Below are 17,819 nucleotides of genomic sequence, written 5' to 3'. Positions count from 1 at the left end.
GAATCTTGGATTCAGAAAGAACTTCGCTGATGAAGTAGACTGGTCACTGCACCCCAAAGGCATGGCCTTCCTCCTGGCATTCCACCACGATTGTCGTACTGACGATGTTAAGTAGTCGCGGTGATGTAGAGTAGCAGGTTCTAGGCTGGTTGGGGAGCAGTCAGGATAGGGGGCGACTGCAAATGGTGCTTGAGATCATGCAGCGCCTTCTTTGCCTCGTCGGTCCACTGGAACTTATCGTGGCGCTTGAGCAATTTGAAGAAGGGTAGTCCCCGTTCTCTAAGTTGGGAGATGAATCTATTCAAAGCTGCCATGCAGCCTGTAAGCTTTTGGACGTGCTTGATCGTCCTTGGAGCATCCATGGCTGTGATGGAGTTCATCTTCTCCGGGTTTGCTTCAATTCCTCAGTGGCTAACAATGAAACCGAGTAGTTTTCCTTGTGGCACGCCAAAGACGCACTTCGTCGGGTTAAGCTTCCATCAAAACTTCTGCAAGCTGTTGAATGTTTCCTCGAGATCAGTGATGAACCGTCGTGGGATCTGGTCTTGATGACCACGTCATCCACGTAAGCTTCAATGTTGCGATGTAGCTGGTCCACAAGGCACAATTGGATGGCCCATTGATAAGTGGGTCCTGCATTCTTCAACCCGAATGACATTGTAGTGTACGCGTATGCTCCAAAGGGGGTGATGAACGCCGTTTTGATCTGATCTTCTTCCTTGAGAGCTATCTGATGGTAGCACGAATAGCAGTCGAAGAAGGAGAGAAGGATGCAGCCAGCCATAGAGTCGATGACTTGGTCGATGCGTGGCAGCGCGAAGGGGTCCTTCGGACAGTGTTTATTGAGATAAGTATAATCCACACACATCCTTCATTCATTATTATTATTTTTCAAGACTAGATGATGAAATAAAGTGTTGGCAACCATTTTGGGTTCCATGCTAATTGAATCTTTGAACTTGATTTTCCTTAAGCGTGGATGTGAACAACTAATCTAAAGGCAATAATGAAATCCTTTCAAACTTCTTCAGCGTCCTTTGAGTATTTGTTGTCCACTAACCTTTTGCAGGGAATAAAATAAACAATCAAGAAGCAGTATACAATAGCTCCAACACTCATAAAACGCTCCTTAGTCCCATGGGAAGACAGTTGCACGAGGAACCAAGCAGAACAAAGGCAAAGCTTTGCTCCATGCATATAAAGCTTAACTCTTGCATTGTTTTTCAATGCTTGGGAAGATCGGTCAGGTAAGTATCCCACACACTTCGTGTATCCTCACCTCATGTTTCCACTCTGCTAAGTTACCCATCATGCCCAGTTTGCCATGATAAAAAAAATATTTATATAAAAATAAATAAAGAAAATAATAACAAAAAGAAACTGAGGCGCCACACTCACTCCATGCGCCTTGAGTGAATAAAGTTTGAACTCCCCGGTAATCAAACCGGTAGTGTCTTTGTTTCCAACCTTTGTTTGTTTTGTTGAATAAAAACAGGTACAGAAATAAGTGTGGGGGAGATCTCTCAAGCTTACTAGGTACAAACTCATTCAAGATCCTCCCTCAACATGTTGCACAACATCGGACACTGAAGAACAAGACACACGGGATCTAGAGAGGGACGATCAAACCTCTAGTTTGACCGAATCACCTTTGACTCTCCTCAGTTTCCTCTTCTTCCTCTTCAACGATGGTTTGTGCAATACTACCCTAGAACTCCCTAGTTCTTGAGTTTAAACAAATTTCATACTAATCATTAAAATTAAACTCAATGAACCTTGCTAATCTCCTCATGTTAAACATGCCTTTTCTATGGTTGGCTTGCATGTACTTTATTCCTTGCTTTTATTCCTTTTTCCTATGAACAATCTATCATAGGGAAAGCATGTCATCTAAGTAGTTGACTAATGAGATATGGTATGATGAAAGGAACCTTGTTTCTCTCTGTAAAGAACTTGGGAAATTTATCTTTCAAAAAGAAAAAGCTTGTCTCCTCAATGATGCTGAATTCCTACCAAAGCCATATGTTGATCTCATTGGAAACCTTATAAATATGCTTCTTATCTTTGCATTGAGCTTTGTCAAATTGTTTGTGACCCTTGTGAGATTCATTTCATACTTTCATGATCAAGAACACGTACACACAGTCTTCATATGCTAACTTCTACATTGAAAGTTACGCAAAACATGCCATCCATACATCAAATAAATGCTCCGTGTGTGTTATGACTCTCTCCAATCACCTTTGCAAAAAGATATGGTCTATGCAAAAAGAAGAAAAGAAAAAAATAGAAGTACATGCTCAAAAGCATGAGAGAAAAAAAAGATAGGAGAAGATAGCCCATATCCAAAAAGAAATAAAGCATTGAGAGAGTCATACAAAGGGAGTTAAAGTTTTTTCAAAATTCCATACACTTGCACATCTTGATCAGATTGCATGACTTGCTTCTCCTCGGATCCGGTTTTTGACTCAGCAACATATGCAATGCAAGTATGCTTCCTTTTATTTCCCTACCCCGAGCTCCACAGAGGCCTTATTAGAAGTAGGGAGAAAAGCCAAATGCCTTGATGAGGAATCAAACACATTGAGCGATCTGAGAGAATCATTTGAGGAGCAAGTCTAAGTTTATTTTGAAAATCTTTCAAAAACCCAAGTTATCTGAGCAGGAGGAGTAAGGAAGACTTGACTCAAATCCATTCCATTCCTCAACTACCCAAGATGACATGGTAGACACTCCAAAAGTCCATAAGTAAAGGTGAGGCTTGGAATAACTTATATGCAAGCATCATACCATTTGCGAAGATGGTCCACCTTAGTCCTCAAACCTTTACTCAAGGACGAGCAAAGGGCTAAGTGTGGGGGTGTTGTTGACGGTCCTTAACTGCAAAATCCGACCGTCAATTATACTCAGGAATAAAGAAGAATTCCCTTATTTACTCACATACTTGTATCACTAACCTAACTCCACAGATGTGTTGTCCACTAAGCCATTTCAGGGATGCAAGTCTGAAATAAGCGGAAAACATGCAGAGGACATAGAAGAAGTACACAGAAGATCCGATCCTGCATCATAATAAAGAAGGGCCCACATGACATGCTAAACCAACATAACTTTAGGCCAACACCCACAAATCCACATAAGGAGCCCACAAGGAGCGCAGGTCGATTAGGCCCATCTTTCTCCTGGAGCCTCCCATCGCGTTTCCTACGTTGGTTCTGGGTTATTCCACCTCGACTATTCTCCCTAGGATCCGTCCTTGGAGGGCTATATAAGGAGGAGGAGAGCCCCCCATTCAACACACTACCATTTGGATCAACACCTTCACTTGAAGATGTAGTCCTCAACTCCAAGGCTGCTTAGCCTAGTGCTTAGAATAGGGGGGGGGAGAGAGAGAGAGAGAGGGAGTTGCTTGGAGGAGTGCTGAGTTCCTTAGCACTCTACTCCGGCTATGTACCTCTACAGATGCTGGCTTCCTTGTGAGTAAAGTAAGTTAGTATTTGTGATTCCTGTCTTGCATAGTACTTTTACTTGAGTGAGGTCAGTTCTCTTACTCACGGGTTCATCGCTGTGTATTTATACAAAGTGCCATAGTTTGCTACAGGATATTAGACGTAGTTAGACTGCAGTATAATAAGTAGCGTAGACATGGTGTCTAAGCTAAGGGTTACCTTCGTTTGCGTTATATCCCGCAGTTTGTAGAGGTAGGCCGCAGGTGATGACAGCCCTGTCGGTCCTTCATAATCCTCCACATTCGGATATAGTGTAGAGCCGTTGGCCGGAGTCTCCTGACCATTTCAGGAGTAAGCCGGTGCCGAAAGTGAGTATTCTGCCTGAGAGATCGACCTTTAACTGATCTCTAGTACTACCTCAGGAATCCTCTCTATCCTCGCCACTTATCTTGGTGTGTCCTTGGACCAACTAAGTTAGAAGTTAGTGCACACACGTTCCCTTGGATTCGATAACCATTGGAATACTCTCGGGTGAAAGCTACGACGGTATCTGTGCGCTTGCAGATTTATTCGCAGTCGTTAAAATACCAACAACATTTCTGGCGACGTTGCCCGGGACTAAAAATCCTGGTGATGACGCTAAGAAATGTCAACAGCATCGATGCCCCATATACACGAATTTCTTCGAGTTCGGCAGCCACAAAGAGCATGTTTCCTCACAGCAGTGAGGCAAGCTTCACCCATTCTTTTACTCTGCTTTGACATGTTACTATGTGCTGGAAGATCATTGATGGTTGTGAACAACATGCCATGCAAGCGAAAGTCCTCACGCTTGAACTCATCCCAAACATCCACACTAGGTCTCCAAAGTTTCTTAAGATCATCAACTAATGGCCTAAGGTACACATCAATTCTGTCACCTGGTTGTTTTGGTCCGGATATTGAGATCGAGAACATCATAAATTTCTGTTTCTTGCAAAGCCATGGTGGAAGGTTGTAAATTGACAATACAACAGGCCATGTGCTATGCGTTGAACTCTGGTTACCGAATGGATTCACACCATCTGTGCTCATAGCGAACCTAATCTTTCTGCAATCATCAGCAAACCATGGATACTACGCATTGATGTGTCCCCATTGAGCAGCATCAGCGAGGTGCTGCATCATACCATCATTCTTCTTGTGACCTTCCTTATGCCAACGCAAGAGCTCGGCCTCCTTTCTAGTCGCAAACATGCCTTTCAAGCGGGAAATGATGGGAAAATACCATGCTACCGGCATAGGAGCCCCTCTATTGCGTTTGATCTTCTCAGCCTCATCCCCATCCCCCACAGTATCTCCACCATCTTTTTTATGCTTGTACCACGATAAACCACATTTAGGGCAATTATCCAGATGTTCATACTCTCCACAAAACAGAACACAACTATCCTTACATGCATGTATTTTCTCAAATAGTGCCTTGAAACTACGATCGGTCCAACCATGAGCTGCCTTCAGCTGCAGAAGCCTGAGGCCAGCGGATAGCCGTGAATATCTATTACAACCAGGATAGAGGGGTTTCTTGGAGTCTTCAACAAACTGCCTCAGTCTAACTTACTCAGCAGTTGTGTACACACCTTGGTGCTCAGCATCCTTCACCATCTGGTCCACATCATCCACACGAACAATGACATCATCACTATTCAAACCAAGTATGCCCTCCTCGCTCATATCTTCAGGTTTCATAAAAAAGGCGGGAATTGTCGGTGTTTAACGTCCAAGCCCACCGAGGGATACCCCCGAGGTGGTAGATTGTAGGTGGGGTGTCGCTGAGATCAGGAACTCAAAGGTGCAAGGAACATAAAACTTTAGACAGGTTCAGGCCGTAGTATGCATAATACCCTACGTCCTGTATGGTGGTTTGTATTGCCTTAGATGATGTGATGTTTGGAGGGGGTCCCTGCCCGCCCTTGTATTGTCTGGGGGGACAGGATTACATGAAAGTCCTAGCCCGATACTAGCTTAGGAGTCCTACCTGAGTACTACTCGGGTAGTTTCTTTCTGTTCCGACTACTCCTACTCCTGTACAAGTAGTTAGAATTGGTGTAGAGTGTGCATCATGTCCCATCGCTTATCCTAGAATATGTACGCTATGCGCGCAGTCCCGTGGCTTCAAGTCTGACAAGCCCCCGAGCTCTTCATAGTCGAGTACTGCAGGCTTTCGAGTACTTTAGAAGACGTCTTTGAGTTCTACCAAACTTCATCTCGAAGATGTCTTCCAAGTACTTCCTTGGCTGCATCGTGACTGTGAAGTGCTCATGCCCCGAGTAGTTTCCAAGTCTTCTTTTATATGGGGTGCGATTAAACTCGCACTCCATATGGAGTAGCCCCCGAGCCTTAGGTTGAATCGAAGAATCAAGCTGAGGGTCAGATTAGTCTTGAATCTTCTACTCTTATCTTCCAAAAATTTGAAAAATAAGCCATCGATGACACGTGTCCCGCAGCCCCGAGCCTTGAATTCAAATCCCAAAATTTGGAAAAAAGGATCCAAAGAGTCATGGCATAGGTTGTGGAAAAAATAAGAATTTGATTTGATGGTTACAATGAGTAATTTGGTTCAAAAATTAGAAAACCCCCTTTTTGGGGATAACATCCTTGAAAAAATAGTTAAGCTAATAACTTTCCCAAAATAACCTAAAATTATCGCTCAAAATAAATCTTATCCTGAAGGAAAAAAAACTCTTCACATTCCACACAGTAATTGCAGGGCCACTGCTGGTTATTTAACCGCGCGGTAACTTAGGGTTTTACTCACCCTTTCACTCATGCCTTTTACTGCTCGCCCCTTCTTTTTCCTCTATCTTTCAGCTGCCGCCACTTCCAGAGTTAGATCTAGGTCATTCTCGTTACGAGAAGTAGTCGCCCAGCTCTTTCTCCTCCTCAAGAGCACTGCTTTGCCGCCTCTCTCTCCGTAGCCCCCAAGCGCATGCGATTGAAGCGTCTTGTGACTACAAGGATGGCTGGCAATAAGCGAGGTGCCTCCAAGGGAAAGGAGAATGAGTCTAAGGCTGTTGTCACCGCCGGAGATGGGTGGAAACCAAGTAAGTGCTCTAAAGGCGATCTTCAAGCGTTGGTTGACGAGGGTCTTCTCCAGAGCAAAACCATCATCCAATGGCGCGCTGCCACTAGGGATAAGAGGCCCAATGAGAGGGCTGATGAATTGGTTCTTTTTCAGTACTTTGTCGAGTGAGGGTTGGCCCTGCCGACCTCTGATTTTTTCCGTGGTCTTCTTTTCTATTACGGAATCCAACTCCATTATCTGAACCCTAATTCCATTCTCCACTTGCTATCTTCGCACAATTCTGTGAAGTCTCCTTAAGTATAGAGCCACGTTTCGATCTCTTTTGCTATCTTTTCCACCTCAAAGCCCAGCCCAGTGAAAAAGACCTTTACGAAGTCGGAGTTGCTGGACTCCAGCTATAGCAAGGGATGAAAAAGAAATACATCTCCTACAAGTTCCCGACTAACTTGTCAGGATGGAGTGAGAGGTGGTTCTACATCGGAAACCACGAACCCTCCCTGCCTGAAAGAACCGATGGGGTGCTTAAGATCACAACTGAGTGGAGCAAGCCCTACCGGGATGAAAGACAGATCCCAGAGCTGCTCGATATGATCAAAAAGCAGAGGGATGTAGGGGTCACTAGCGTGACAATAATGTACTCGTGGATTGGCAGGCGAATCTAGCAACTGCAAAAATGGTCAAGGTTTGGCTTTCAGTACCTTAGAGTCTTAGACCCATCTCAGTTTTCTACAGACCCTATTCAAAAGTCTGATGCCATTCTGAGAGTAAGCTGAGTACTCATGGGCGCTAAAACCGTGCCATATGTTTTGAAGGTGTATTCGGCCAAGGATCCTCTGAAACGTGTATGGATAAGTATCTGTATTCTTCTGTTGAAGCTTTAAGTTGAATAGTACTGACATGTCTTCCAATCTTGTCGCAGCAAGATGTGAATATGTATAGGATTATGCCGCCGATGCCAGACATTGAATGTCCACGCCATCTTCTGTTGTCGGTGTTCCAGAAGCCGATCTCTCACACTGACAGTGACCCAAGAAACACAGAGGAGGATCAAGACAGCAATGATAGTCACCCACTAGCTGAGCTGATGAAAGGCGTCAAAAAAAACCGTCCAGGAGAGTACACATTCTCTTCATGGCGATCTTGTACCTAGCCACCCTCGGGGGCCAAGAGCCACTGCCCGGAAGCACAAGGCTAGCGTCTCACCAGGTGGAGGTGATATTGGGACCTCCAGGTGAGTGCCTCTTATTGCTTTCCGAGTACTTTTGATTGCTTTCCTTCTTCTTGATTCTTGCTTATCAGCTCCCTGAACCCCAAGCACGCTAAGGTTACAGTTGAGGAGGAGGTCAGGGATGATACTGTGAGGGAGCAAAGCATGCCCTCCACCACAGTGGACCCGTCGCCAGATTCCGCTGGGGCCGCGCTGGGGCAATCACTACCCGCGGCTAGCCTAAGTTCAATGGTGACCATCGCGGTTGCCCCGCCAAAGCAGACTCTACCCTTGGCTGGTGAGGTCACGCCGGCGAGTGCTTTAGGTGCTATCCCAGCACCTAGACCACTCAGAAGGAAGAAAATAGAAATAAAGAAGTCGCACTGTAAGTATCCGAGTGCTTTCACTAAATTGTAGATTCGTTATCGATAAAACATGTTGCTTCTTCTTGTATGTAGCCCTTCCTCTGGTGTGGGCTTGGAGCAGCCTCGCAATGACACGGATGCCCCAGCCCTTGAGCTAGAGAAAGTAGTCGATGTGATGCCAACAACCATGAAGGTTGTTGAGCTGTTGGAACAAGCTAAGATCCATGTCCCTCACCCACTGGAGCCCAAGATGCCGACATGAGGGACGTGCCGGTCGCTGAAGCAAAGCCGGAAGATGAAGAACAGGTCCTAGAAAAGCTTGTGGGTAACTTAAGTTGATCACCCTTTCACATGAGTTCTTCTTTGCTTGCGTGCCTGCTTATGAAGTAACTGGGCGTGTGGCACAAGGGACGAGGCGTAACAGCCATACCGTACTTATCGACATCCCCACGACCTCCAACTGACGGAGCATGACATACCGGGATAAGACAAGACGCTCGCTCCACGATGCAGGACTTGGACGGTGGTCGCCGGAATGCTCCGACTGACGGGTTAGGCACACCCGACTGACAAGGCTGACGGTCCCAACCGGCGGGGTCGGGAGCCCTCTCTTTTTATCTCTACACCGTTAGGTCCCTGTAATGGAGTCTCTCTTGGACTATAAAAGGAGGCTCTTCCACCTAGAAAAAACATCGGCTACGAGCAAACAACTCATCACCTCCTCCACTCGAAAGTTTGTAACTCCCCAAATTCTCTCGAGCATCTGGACTCAAGCAATACAACCGACTGACCCCCGACTGGACGTTGGGCATTTTATCTGAACTAGTATAAATCTTAAGTCATTGTATACTAGGTTATTTCCGGAACCGACACTTCCTCAAAAAAGATAGAGCAGCGCAACCAACATGAAGTTTATTCTGTTCTGCTATGAAGCTATGTCAGGCATGAGATAAACTGCCGCAAAATTAAGTCTATTGCAGACAGATTTATTCGGTACAACAAAGAATTGCTTGACCCCTTAACTAACTGCAAAGTGGGATCCCTTGAATTGAGAATTCGTATGAAGAAACTAAAATTCCATCTCACATGACAACCTTCTCCATGCGTCATTGCAAAATCATTCTGCTACTCCGTTGTCCCAGTCGGACTAAGATGAGAGATTCGTAGAGCTTGTTTGGTTGCTGCACCATGGCATTGCTTTTCAATTAGCTGGAATTATGTTACGTGCACACGCCAAGACTACAAAGATTCTAAGATCTTTGCTAAACATACACCAGAAGTAATCAAAACTCTTTTTAGAAGTAACCAAAACGCTTTTTATAACTTCAGATTATTAAATTTCTAAACATATATATAGATCCATTTAGTGCGACAAAAATATAACAATATAAATAACAGGATGCATGAGTTTTAGTAAAAAGTATGGCAATTCATATTAAACTGTAGCAACACATGGTCATTCTGCTAGTGGCACTACAGTACATGCATACATGAATAAGTACAACAACCGCGTTAATCGGCCTCGCCTGTGCCACTAGTATTCCAAGTTTATTCCACAGGGTCTAAAAGTTCTCACACGAGTCCACATCGGGTGGGGCAATCGATCATGGGGGTAAGACAACTTCTTGGCACAATATCAGATCTGACAGGGTCTTTCCATGCCGATCAATCCTTCTTGAACAGTTCACACCACCATCCAAGATGTTCCTCACCACAACATTCAGAGAGCTTATGCCTGGGACGTCGTAAATCTCAACACTAACAAGCTCAAGTAGATTGATTCGACGCTGAATCACTCGCTCATCAGGAAAAGACGACAAATCAAGTAGAGGTGAAACAACATTCTTCACCCAATCGGGAGTGATCACTACCCTAAGCCGACCAATGTCACCAGGGAAGTGAGGAATGATAGAAAAGTTAATATCATTCCCTTTGTCACCAGCTCTGCTGTGGGCTATATGGTAAAGGGCAATCTTTTTCCCAGGTGAAGCACGAACAGGGGATAGTTGTGTCCCCATGCTTGTGTTAATGTGTTGACTGCCCATTGCGCGACTTGTTGGGTTCTTTTGTGATTGTAAAATATGCATCTGAACCGTTTCAGAATCCATGGCCTGATTCTGCAGGCAAGGAATGCTTGCCTTCTTTGCATGCGCTCGCCAGAAGATGTTTTCCCGGTCAACCTGTCCAAACCACCACGTCATAGAAAGCAATGTATGTTCCAATCGCTGATGGGATGATTTGTCGTGATTATCCATACCAGCATCTTTTGTAGAATCAGTTCCTTCCTCTGTCCATTGCTGCAAGTGTCAAACAGATGCATTAAATGGGTAAAGTGACCCCAGAATCAAGAATGCTACATATTTCTTTCATTGGACGAAATAATAAAATACCATGTGTCATAGTTCATTGGTTCATTGGAATTTATACCAGTCCTGACTTTACTATAAATGCAAAACAAAAAACTGACGCAGGTTATCATCTGTATAATATAATGCCTCAGCGCCAACAGTTTGGATTGCTAAAACAAAAAGGAGCACCAAAATTACTTGTCAATACCTGATGCCACCACCACCAGCAGGACCATTTGTATATAGTGCGATAAATTCTTCAACAAACTGAACAGCATGCTCTTCAAGCTCAAAGAGGCCATCCATCCGAAGTCTAGCATCTATTACTTGCTTGGACGAGTAACTATCCTTATCACTTCCTATAGCTTTCAAACTATCGTAGCCCATGATGTATGAAACAATTTTTTCATCAATGTCGGGATATCTTTCACCCATCCACGACCTAACCTAATGTCAAATGAAAAGGTTTAAATAGAAACAATCTTTTCGTCACTTTGTTTCAGAGGACTTGAGATGAAAGAAATAGCAGGTCAACACTACTTAACTTACAAGGTATTCTGCTGCTTGAGCTCGCTTTAAGCATTGATGCCCCCCATAAGATATTTCACCCCAGCCTTTCCATCCACCTTCCTGAAAAAACATGTAAAGTTCACACTGACCAGAACTTATTCCCACCTAAATAAATAAGTTGATACACAAATGGCAATGTTCAATTAAAAAGACACTCTCTGTCTGAAGAAATTTTAGATTATCAACAACAGGAATCAAGTCATATAGCTGTTTTGAAATACTACACTGCCTACATTATAGACTTTGGCTGCCTTCAAAAATTCTCTCCATGGAAATGCATCGAATATTCTAAATGACAGAAAGGAAAACATTTTAAAGAAAACATTTTGAGAATAGCAATAGGTTCAACTAGGTAAACCTACAGAAACCAGGCAGTTCCAGCTGCCAACTGGGGCTTGTCATTTTGCAAAAAGAGAATTTTATATCTGTAACTACAATTATGCTGCTCATTGATGCAAATCTTTTCTGATCATTGGTCGCAATAAAGTTCTAAGTCACAGGAACTAAGATGGCATTAAAACTTAGTAAATTAATTTACATACAGTAGGATATAACTGGAGGAGTTTCTCAGGGTAACAAGCATCAGATGGTTTCGCTCCTTCACATTGGACCTTGTCTGTTGATATTTGGTGAAACTGCACATTACAGAAATCTACAACCTGCTCCACCAAAATATGATCAATGTTTGGATCAGCAGGCTATAATTTTAACTGTATTTTGCTTTTTACTTCACCAGATCAGGAGTAATGTAGTTTGCTGGGTCTCCAACTTCATAAAGAAGCTGTTCTGCACAAGTACTGTGGCTCAAAAGACCACCACTGCCATCTGCCTTACCGACAATAACTTCTCCTCCATAACTAACTTCGGCATATGGAAGGGACAAATCCACAAGTTGCTCAAAAGAAAAATCCCTATATTCATCTCCTGCTCATTATGACGTCAAAAATAAACCACATAAGGAATAAAATTATTCCTACAGCTAAAAAATGCCCTAATTATTTTGAAAGGAAAAGAAATGTACCAGGGTGCATGAAATATCCTCCAGTGAGTTGGCAGCCACATTCTAAAAGATGGCTAGCTAATGTCCCTTGTGCCAACTCCTCCATATCATTCCAGTTCCAACCTAATTCATAGATCTATTTTGAAAGCAAAGGATAAATCATGAACTATGATAGGAAAGAATTGTCAGGACGTTATGGATTAACTTTGTTATAGTGTGCAATCTATAGAAACAACAATAATATCCCAAAGCTGTTAATAACAGAAAGTAGTACACATTTGAGTAGCAAAATGATTGTTTTGCAAAGAATCAGGAAGACAGAGCAAATTAAGCATGCTAATAAGTATGGCTCAAAGATTGCCTAGTCACCTAACTTCTAATACAGACATATAAAACAGACATTTGGGTACATCCTGTGGTTCTCGTCGAGCTTTACTGGTACAAATATGCATAGGATCCTTAAAAAGTACAGTACTCAGAACATTGTGCAGAAGTCAATAAATCAAATGATGAGGGGGGAAAGGTAACTCATGACACACGGACCAAGAAAGTTAAAGGTAGCCTTATATCTCATCACACAAATTTATCCAGGTTCATCACGCATAAGAGTATAAAAAAACAAAGGGCATCACACAATTAGCAAACATAAGATCTATAAAGCATGAATATCATACCATAGGTGCTAGGAAGAGCGCAGCATCAGCAACACGAGAAGTAATGACAACATGTGGTTTATAGTTTTCCAAGCAATGTACAATGGATGCTGCCCCAAGGTATGTGCTTCTTCCCTACATCACATACAAAAGAAAACAGTTAGACAAAATAGCAAAGGTTATAAATCTCAAATTCTGTTCACTTAGTAAACTGTCTGAAGAAATGCAGGCATCAAAACAAGGCAACGAAAAGGTACTAATAAAAAGCTCAAAATAGCCATAACAGATGAAGGAAACAGTAAGATAAAAGTACATAGGTTATACATCCCAAAAATTGTTTGCTTAGTAAAATGTCTGAAAAATTCAGGCTATCAAAACAACGCGACCAAAACATATTAATAAAAAGCTCAAAATAGCCATAATTGAGGGTACAATAGCTTGTCCTGAGCCCTGACATGTAATTAGAACTTCATTTGATCCTTTCTTGTGACAATTTTTATTTGATGTACATACTACTACAATAACTATGTATTTGAACACCTCACATCAAAAAAAAAAAAGTTTCTTGCGTGCAGCATGGAGTGTGCTTAAAAGATATGCACATACCACCTAGGCATAGGGTTAAAAAAACTCATACAAAGCTCACTCATTTTGTAGTTTACTGGAAAGTGGTTACAGGCATACTTATAGTAACTATATCAGTATTATTAATGTAAAGTGACAAGGTAACATGTGGGTACAATATGGTAACACATAGTTGTATCAAGCGGCATATGAGTATTTCATATTCATGGAGTACCTAACTCTAGGTCTAGGTTTGTTTGGTTGCTAATTGGTTTGGCTTGCAACTGTGTGTGCAATCCATGTACTTAGGTTTAGATGCGGAACTATCATTTGTTCGAAGCAAATAAAATCACAATGCTGCAGATTTCATTTATGCTCTCCATCTTGTTTAGGATGTTTTGGGTTTGAAATCAAGATCTTTTTTTACTCCTCATGGATGTACAAATATATCAATATACATGGGCCAAATGGGGCCTTGGTCACATACATAGCCCAGACTACAATACTTGAAGTAATCCAAATTCTCTAATATCTCCTACTGCAACAATGACCATTACATTTTGCTCATAAAACACATTGACTGTTACGTTTTCTAACTTGGACCTTTCAGGAGCACAAGTGAAACTAGTTGCCACAATGGTTTTAAAGACATCGAGGCAGTTTTTTTTTGGGGTAAAGTCCATTTTTGGCCATCCAACTATCACCTGAGTTCGATTTTGGTCATCCAACTCCAAAATCGGGTATTCTTGACCATCAAACTATCAAAACCGTTCATATTTGGCCATTGGACGGTTTTGCTGGGTGGTTTGGGAACGTGGATGCCACGTGGCGATGGGCTCACCTATCAACCCTCCTCTCTCCCTTTCTTCTATCCTCTCCTCTCTCTCTCTCTTTCTCGCTCCTGCTGCACCGTGGGCTAGCACCGCCGGCCAGGCGAGCTCGAGCTCCGCCGCGAGCGCTCTTTTCCTGTGGGATCTTCAGCACCAGCGGGCGCAGAGGAACGTCGGGCCGTCGTCATCCTCCTCGGCCTCATCGTCGGCATCGCAGAGCTTCACGCAGTGGAGGCTGCCGATGCACCTCCCGCCACAGGCGTCATCGTCCGCCTCGGTGTCGGCGAGCGGGGCGGACGCCGGGGACGCGTTGCTAAGCGCGGAGAAGTTCGCGGCGGGGGAGGTCGTGGCGGCGCTGCAGGCTCCGGCGGGGGAGATGGAGGCAGCAGCGAGGCCGGTTCCGGCGGGGTTCGTGGCCGGGGTGGTAGCCGCGGTGCAGGAGCCGGCGACCGCGAGGCTGGGCATGAAGGTGCTCCTCATCATGCTGCTAGAGGAGGGGATGGCAGGCCTGGGCGGGAGCGCCATCGGCATCCTGGCCGCCATCTACGGGGGAGGAGGCGGCGGCGGCGGCGAGGAGGACAGGGCGGAGTCACCACCGCCACCAGAGGTAGTGAAGGCGGTGGTGGCGGTGATGCAGGTCGAGTGCAGCGCGCGCGGGCGGCGCAAGGGCAAGCTGCAGCTCTGCCGCGGGGCAACGCAGCCGGCTAGGCGAGCTGGAGCTCCGCCGCGGGCTAGCACCGCCGGCCGGGCGAGTTTGAGCTCCGCCACGGGCCAGCGCCGCCGGGCAAGCGAGTTGTATCTTCGCCGCAGGCCAGCGCCGCCGGGCAAGCGAGTTGTAGCTCTGCCGCAGGCCAGGGCCGCCGGGCCAGCGAGCTGGAGCTCCGCCGCAGGCCAGCGTGGCTGGCCGGGCAAGCTGGAGAGGCGCGAGTGGAGGGCGGCGGCCGGCACAGGGTGAGAAGAGAGGGAGAGGAGAGGAGAGAAGAGAGGGAGAGGAGAGAAGAGAGAGGAGGGCTGACAGGTGGGCCCCACCGCCATGTGACGTCCACGTCAGCAAAACCACCATCACGTGGCATCCACATCACCCAAACCACCCAGCAAACCCATCCGACGGCCAAATATAAACGATTTTGATAGTTTGATGGTCAAGAATACCCGGTTTTGGAGTTGGATGACCAAAATCGAACTCAGGTGATGGTTGGATGGCCAAAAATGAATTTTATCCTTTTTTTCAGAATCAGGAGAACCAACAGCATAGAAATATTTATCTGGTGAAGAGGGCGTAAGAATAGTCCTTGAATTAGATTAAATTGAAGGCAAACATGTGAATGGTAATCAATGTTGAGAGGGTCTCAAGTAATCAATAAATTACCCCGCCCGGCCCTGTTGATTCATTGGATGATAGAGGGCTTCCTACAAAAATAGGCAAAATTTAGAATAGCAGTAAGAATACAACCAATCTTGATTGTATTTTTTAAATACCAGTCTGGTCTTGATTGTCGATTTCTACATTGTAGATAAACCAATCATGATTTTCAAGCAGCACAGAGATATAGCACCTTGAGTTTTAAAGGATGATTCATAAGCTACAGCTACTGTTATCTCCAGTCCCAAAATAGATGCCAGGTTCAGTACTTCTTTCTGTGCTCCAAGAGGATCCACTAACATAACAGGAAGAAACAGAGAAAAGAAGTGAAAAAGAAAAACTCAAGTTACATGTAATAAGTTACACTACAGTCAACAACACCTTACTTGCACCCATGTTAGTTATTATGCAAACTTTCCGTTCAAAAGCCAATGGTAGTAGTACAGACATCCACTCTTTGACTGCATCGTGCCATAAAATGAAACTATGTATCAAAGAACAGCTTATTTATCATAGTAGATGCAGGACAGCATAAGAAAAGTGGATAAATTTTAGGGAGGAAAATCACCATGACAGGTAAAAAGGTGTGTGATTTGATAATTTAATCACATATGCACTAAGGAAGATAACATGTACCATAAGAAGGAATACTTGTCAAAAGCATACCTCGAGGATCGTATCCTTTGCCCCCTGACACCATAATTCGGAACCGATCTGCAAGAGTCCGCTCTGCCAAACACTCAAGCACTAGGTAGTTAAGCTCCTTGACCCTCTGCAGTAATTTTAAAGCAGCCATTGGCCTGTCTCCCCCAAATCCAGCCCCACAGCCAACGTACACTTCATCCCTGTGCCGTCTAGGATTGCTCCGCTGTCCAGTTAAAGTAGTGGCAATCAGATGGAAGCCCTCGTTTCACCAAGTCGTAACTCGGGTGTGAACTATTAAGTTCCACAAAGTACTAACCAGCTTCACCACACAGTTTTGAACCTCTTCCATCATTACCGCTTCGCTCAAATTATTTGGCTTTCAGCACAAAGACCATCGGTAGAAGCAGGTATCACATGGAAACCAGCAGCTCTGCAATAATTTTAGATATTTCAAATCGCAAGACTAGAGGACTCATCTGCAGGCATAATCTCACAAGGTTCAGTTGATCGCTTCCATCCATTCACCAGTTTTGCACGGCATAGACAATGAACCAGACATATTGGCAACATATGGAACGAAATAGAGAAGGTTTATCTTCAACAATTGTGACGAAAAGCTGAGAACCTTTTACCTACTGAAATATTTCACTTATTAGTGGAGGAAAAGCTGTAGTGTATTATTAGACCAATTTTGAAGAGGATTTTGAAAGCGATTTCCAAATTCCCTACTGGCGCACGCGGATAGCAAACACAGCAGGCGGATAGCAGTATCGGAGGGGGCGCCGAATCGCTCGCGGACCGCAATTCCGCGGCGCGGGGAAGCGCGGTGGCGCCTCAATCGATTGGGCTCGCGGGATGGTGTGCATCGGACGTACCCCTTAAGAAGGTAGCCGCCCCCACGAAGAAGTCCACGGCCGGACAGGAGGCTGGGCGGAGCGCCGGCAACCGGCTGCTTTGGGGGCGGAGGAGGAGCACGGGAGCGCAGCTGTCGGGGCTCGAGCGCTCGGTGGAGCCCGAGGAGGCGTCCAGGGCTCGAGCTCGGGTTGCGACGTAGCACCGTCAGTTGGACCCGACTGTCAGATGCGAGTGTGCGACACGAGTCGAACCAGGCTTTTCGTCGGGACACGAGTGGATTAACATCATCCGTCTTTTAAAGACCGATCATATATAATGACACAGAGGGCGTGCTTTCGAGCGGCTTAGGCTGCAGGCCTACAGCAGCTGACGGTCAACCATCTTTACCGATCAAGCTGCGAATTTTGGATGATATTCACGAGAGAGAGGACTCTGAGAGAAAATATCGATTATTTTGTAGAAAAAAACATCTCAAAAGTTAAAATACAAGCGGTAACAATGTACTTCTCCCTTACAAATTATAGATCATTTTAGTTTTTCTATAGATATATGTTTTTTCTACATATATCTACCCATCGCGTGTATCTAGACATATAATAAATATTATATATTTTGAAAAAGCTAAAACGATTCATAATTTGAGACGAGAGGAGTGCTTGTCTTCACCAATGAAGATTCATCAATAATTAATAGGTTAAATTGAGCACACTGCAAGTTCAAGTGCACTAGGTCGTAACGGACCGAGGAGCACGATCTACGCTGACCTAGAAAGCTAGCTGGAACACAACATGCTAACAGAAATGTCCCAACAAGATGTCCTGCGGTTTGAGAAAGAAAATGACAATAAAAAACGAGACATCAAAATAAGAAGGCGTTTTTCTTGCATTTGCACTCTTCCAGTTATCC

General features: G+C 44.5%; 1 protein-coding gene across 4 annotated transcripts; it reads right to left on the bottom strand.

Annotated features, from left to right (window-relative positions):
- Positions 1–9,489: 9,489 nt before the first annotated feature.
- LOC112883608 lies at positions 9,490–17,161 on the bottom strand. 4 transcript variants are annotated; one of them, XM_025948937.1, is made up of 15 exons: positions 16,935–17,160; positions 16,375–16,488; positions 16,080–16,281; positions 15,800–15,874; positions 15,607–15,708; positions 15,420–15,460; positions 12,678–12,791; positions 12,025–12,139; positions 11,737–11,927; positions 11,546–11,662; positions 10,983–11,063; positions 10,642–10,880; positions 10,476–10,526; positions 10,343–10,382; positions 9,490–10,265 (listed from the first exon to the last, which is right to left on the bottom strand). In XM_025948937.1, the coding sequence occupies exons 2-15, from the start codon at positions 16,408–16,410 to the stop codon at positions 9,690–9,692; spliced, it is 1,980 nt and encodes a 659-aa protein (XP_025804722.1). In that variant the 5' UTR covers positions 16,411–16,488; positions 16,935–17,160; the 3' UTR covers positions 9,490–9,689. The 4 variants fall into 4 exon arrangements, with proteins under 4 accessions (XP_025804722.1, XP_025804724.1, XP_025804723.1 ...); XM_025948939.1 differs by lacking the exon at positions 15,800–15,874 and having other exon boundaries at positions 16,934–17,161; XM_025948938.1 differs by lacking the exon at positions 10,476–10,526 and having other exon boundaries at positions 16,934–17,155.
- Between the last annotated feature and the right edge of the window lie 658 nt (positions 17,162–17,819).

The sequence above is a fragment of the Panicum hallii genome, chromosome 2 (genome assembly GCF_002211085.1).
Source record: "Panicum hallii strain FIL2 chromosome 2, PHallii_v3.1, whole genome shotgun sequence".
Lineage (NCBI taxonomy): Eukaryota > Viridiplantae > Streptophyta > Magnoliopsida > Poales > Poaceae > Panicum > Panicum hallii.
Note: the sequence above shows the minus strand (reverse complement) of the source record. Positions and strands in the feature narration are given on the sequence as shown.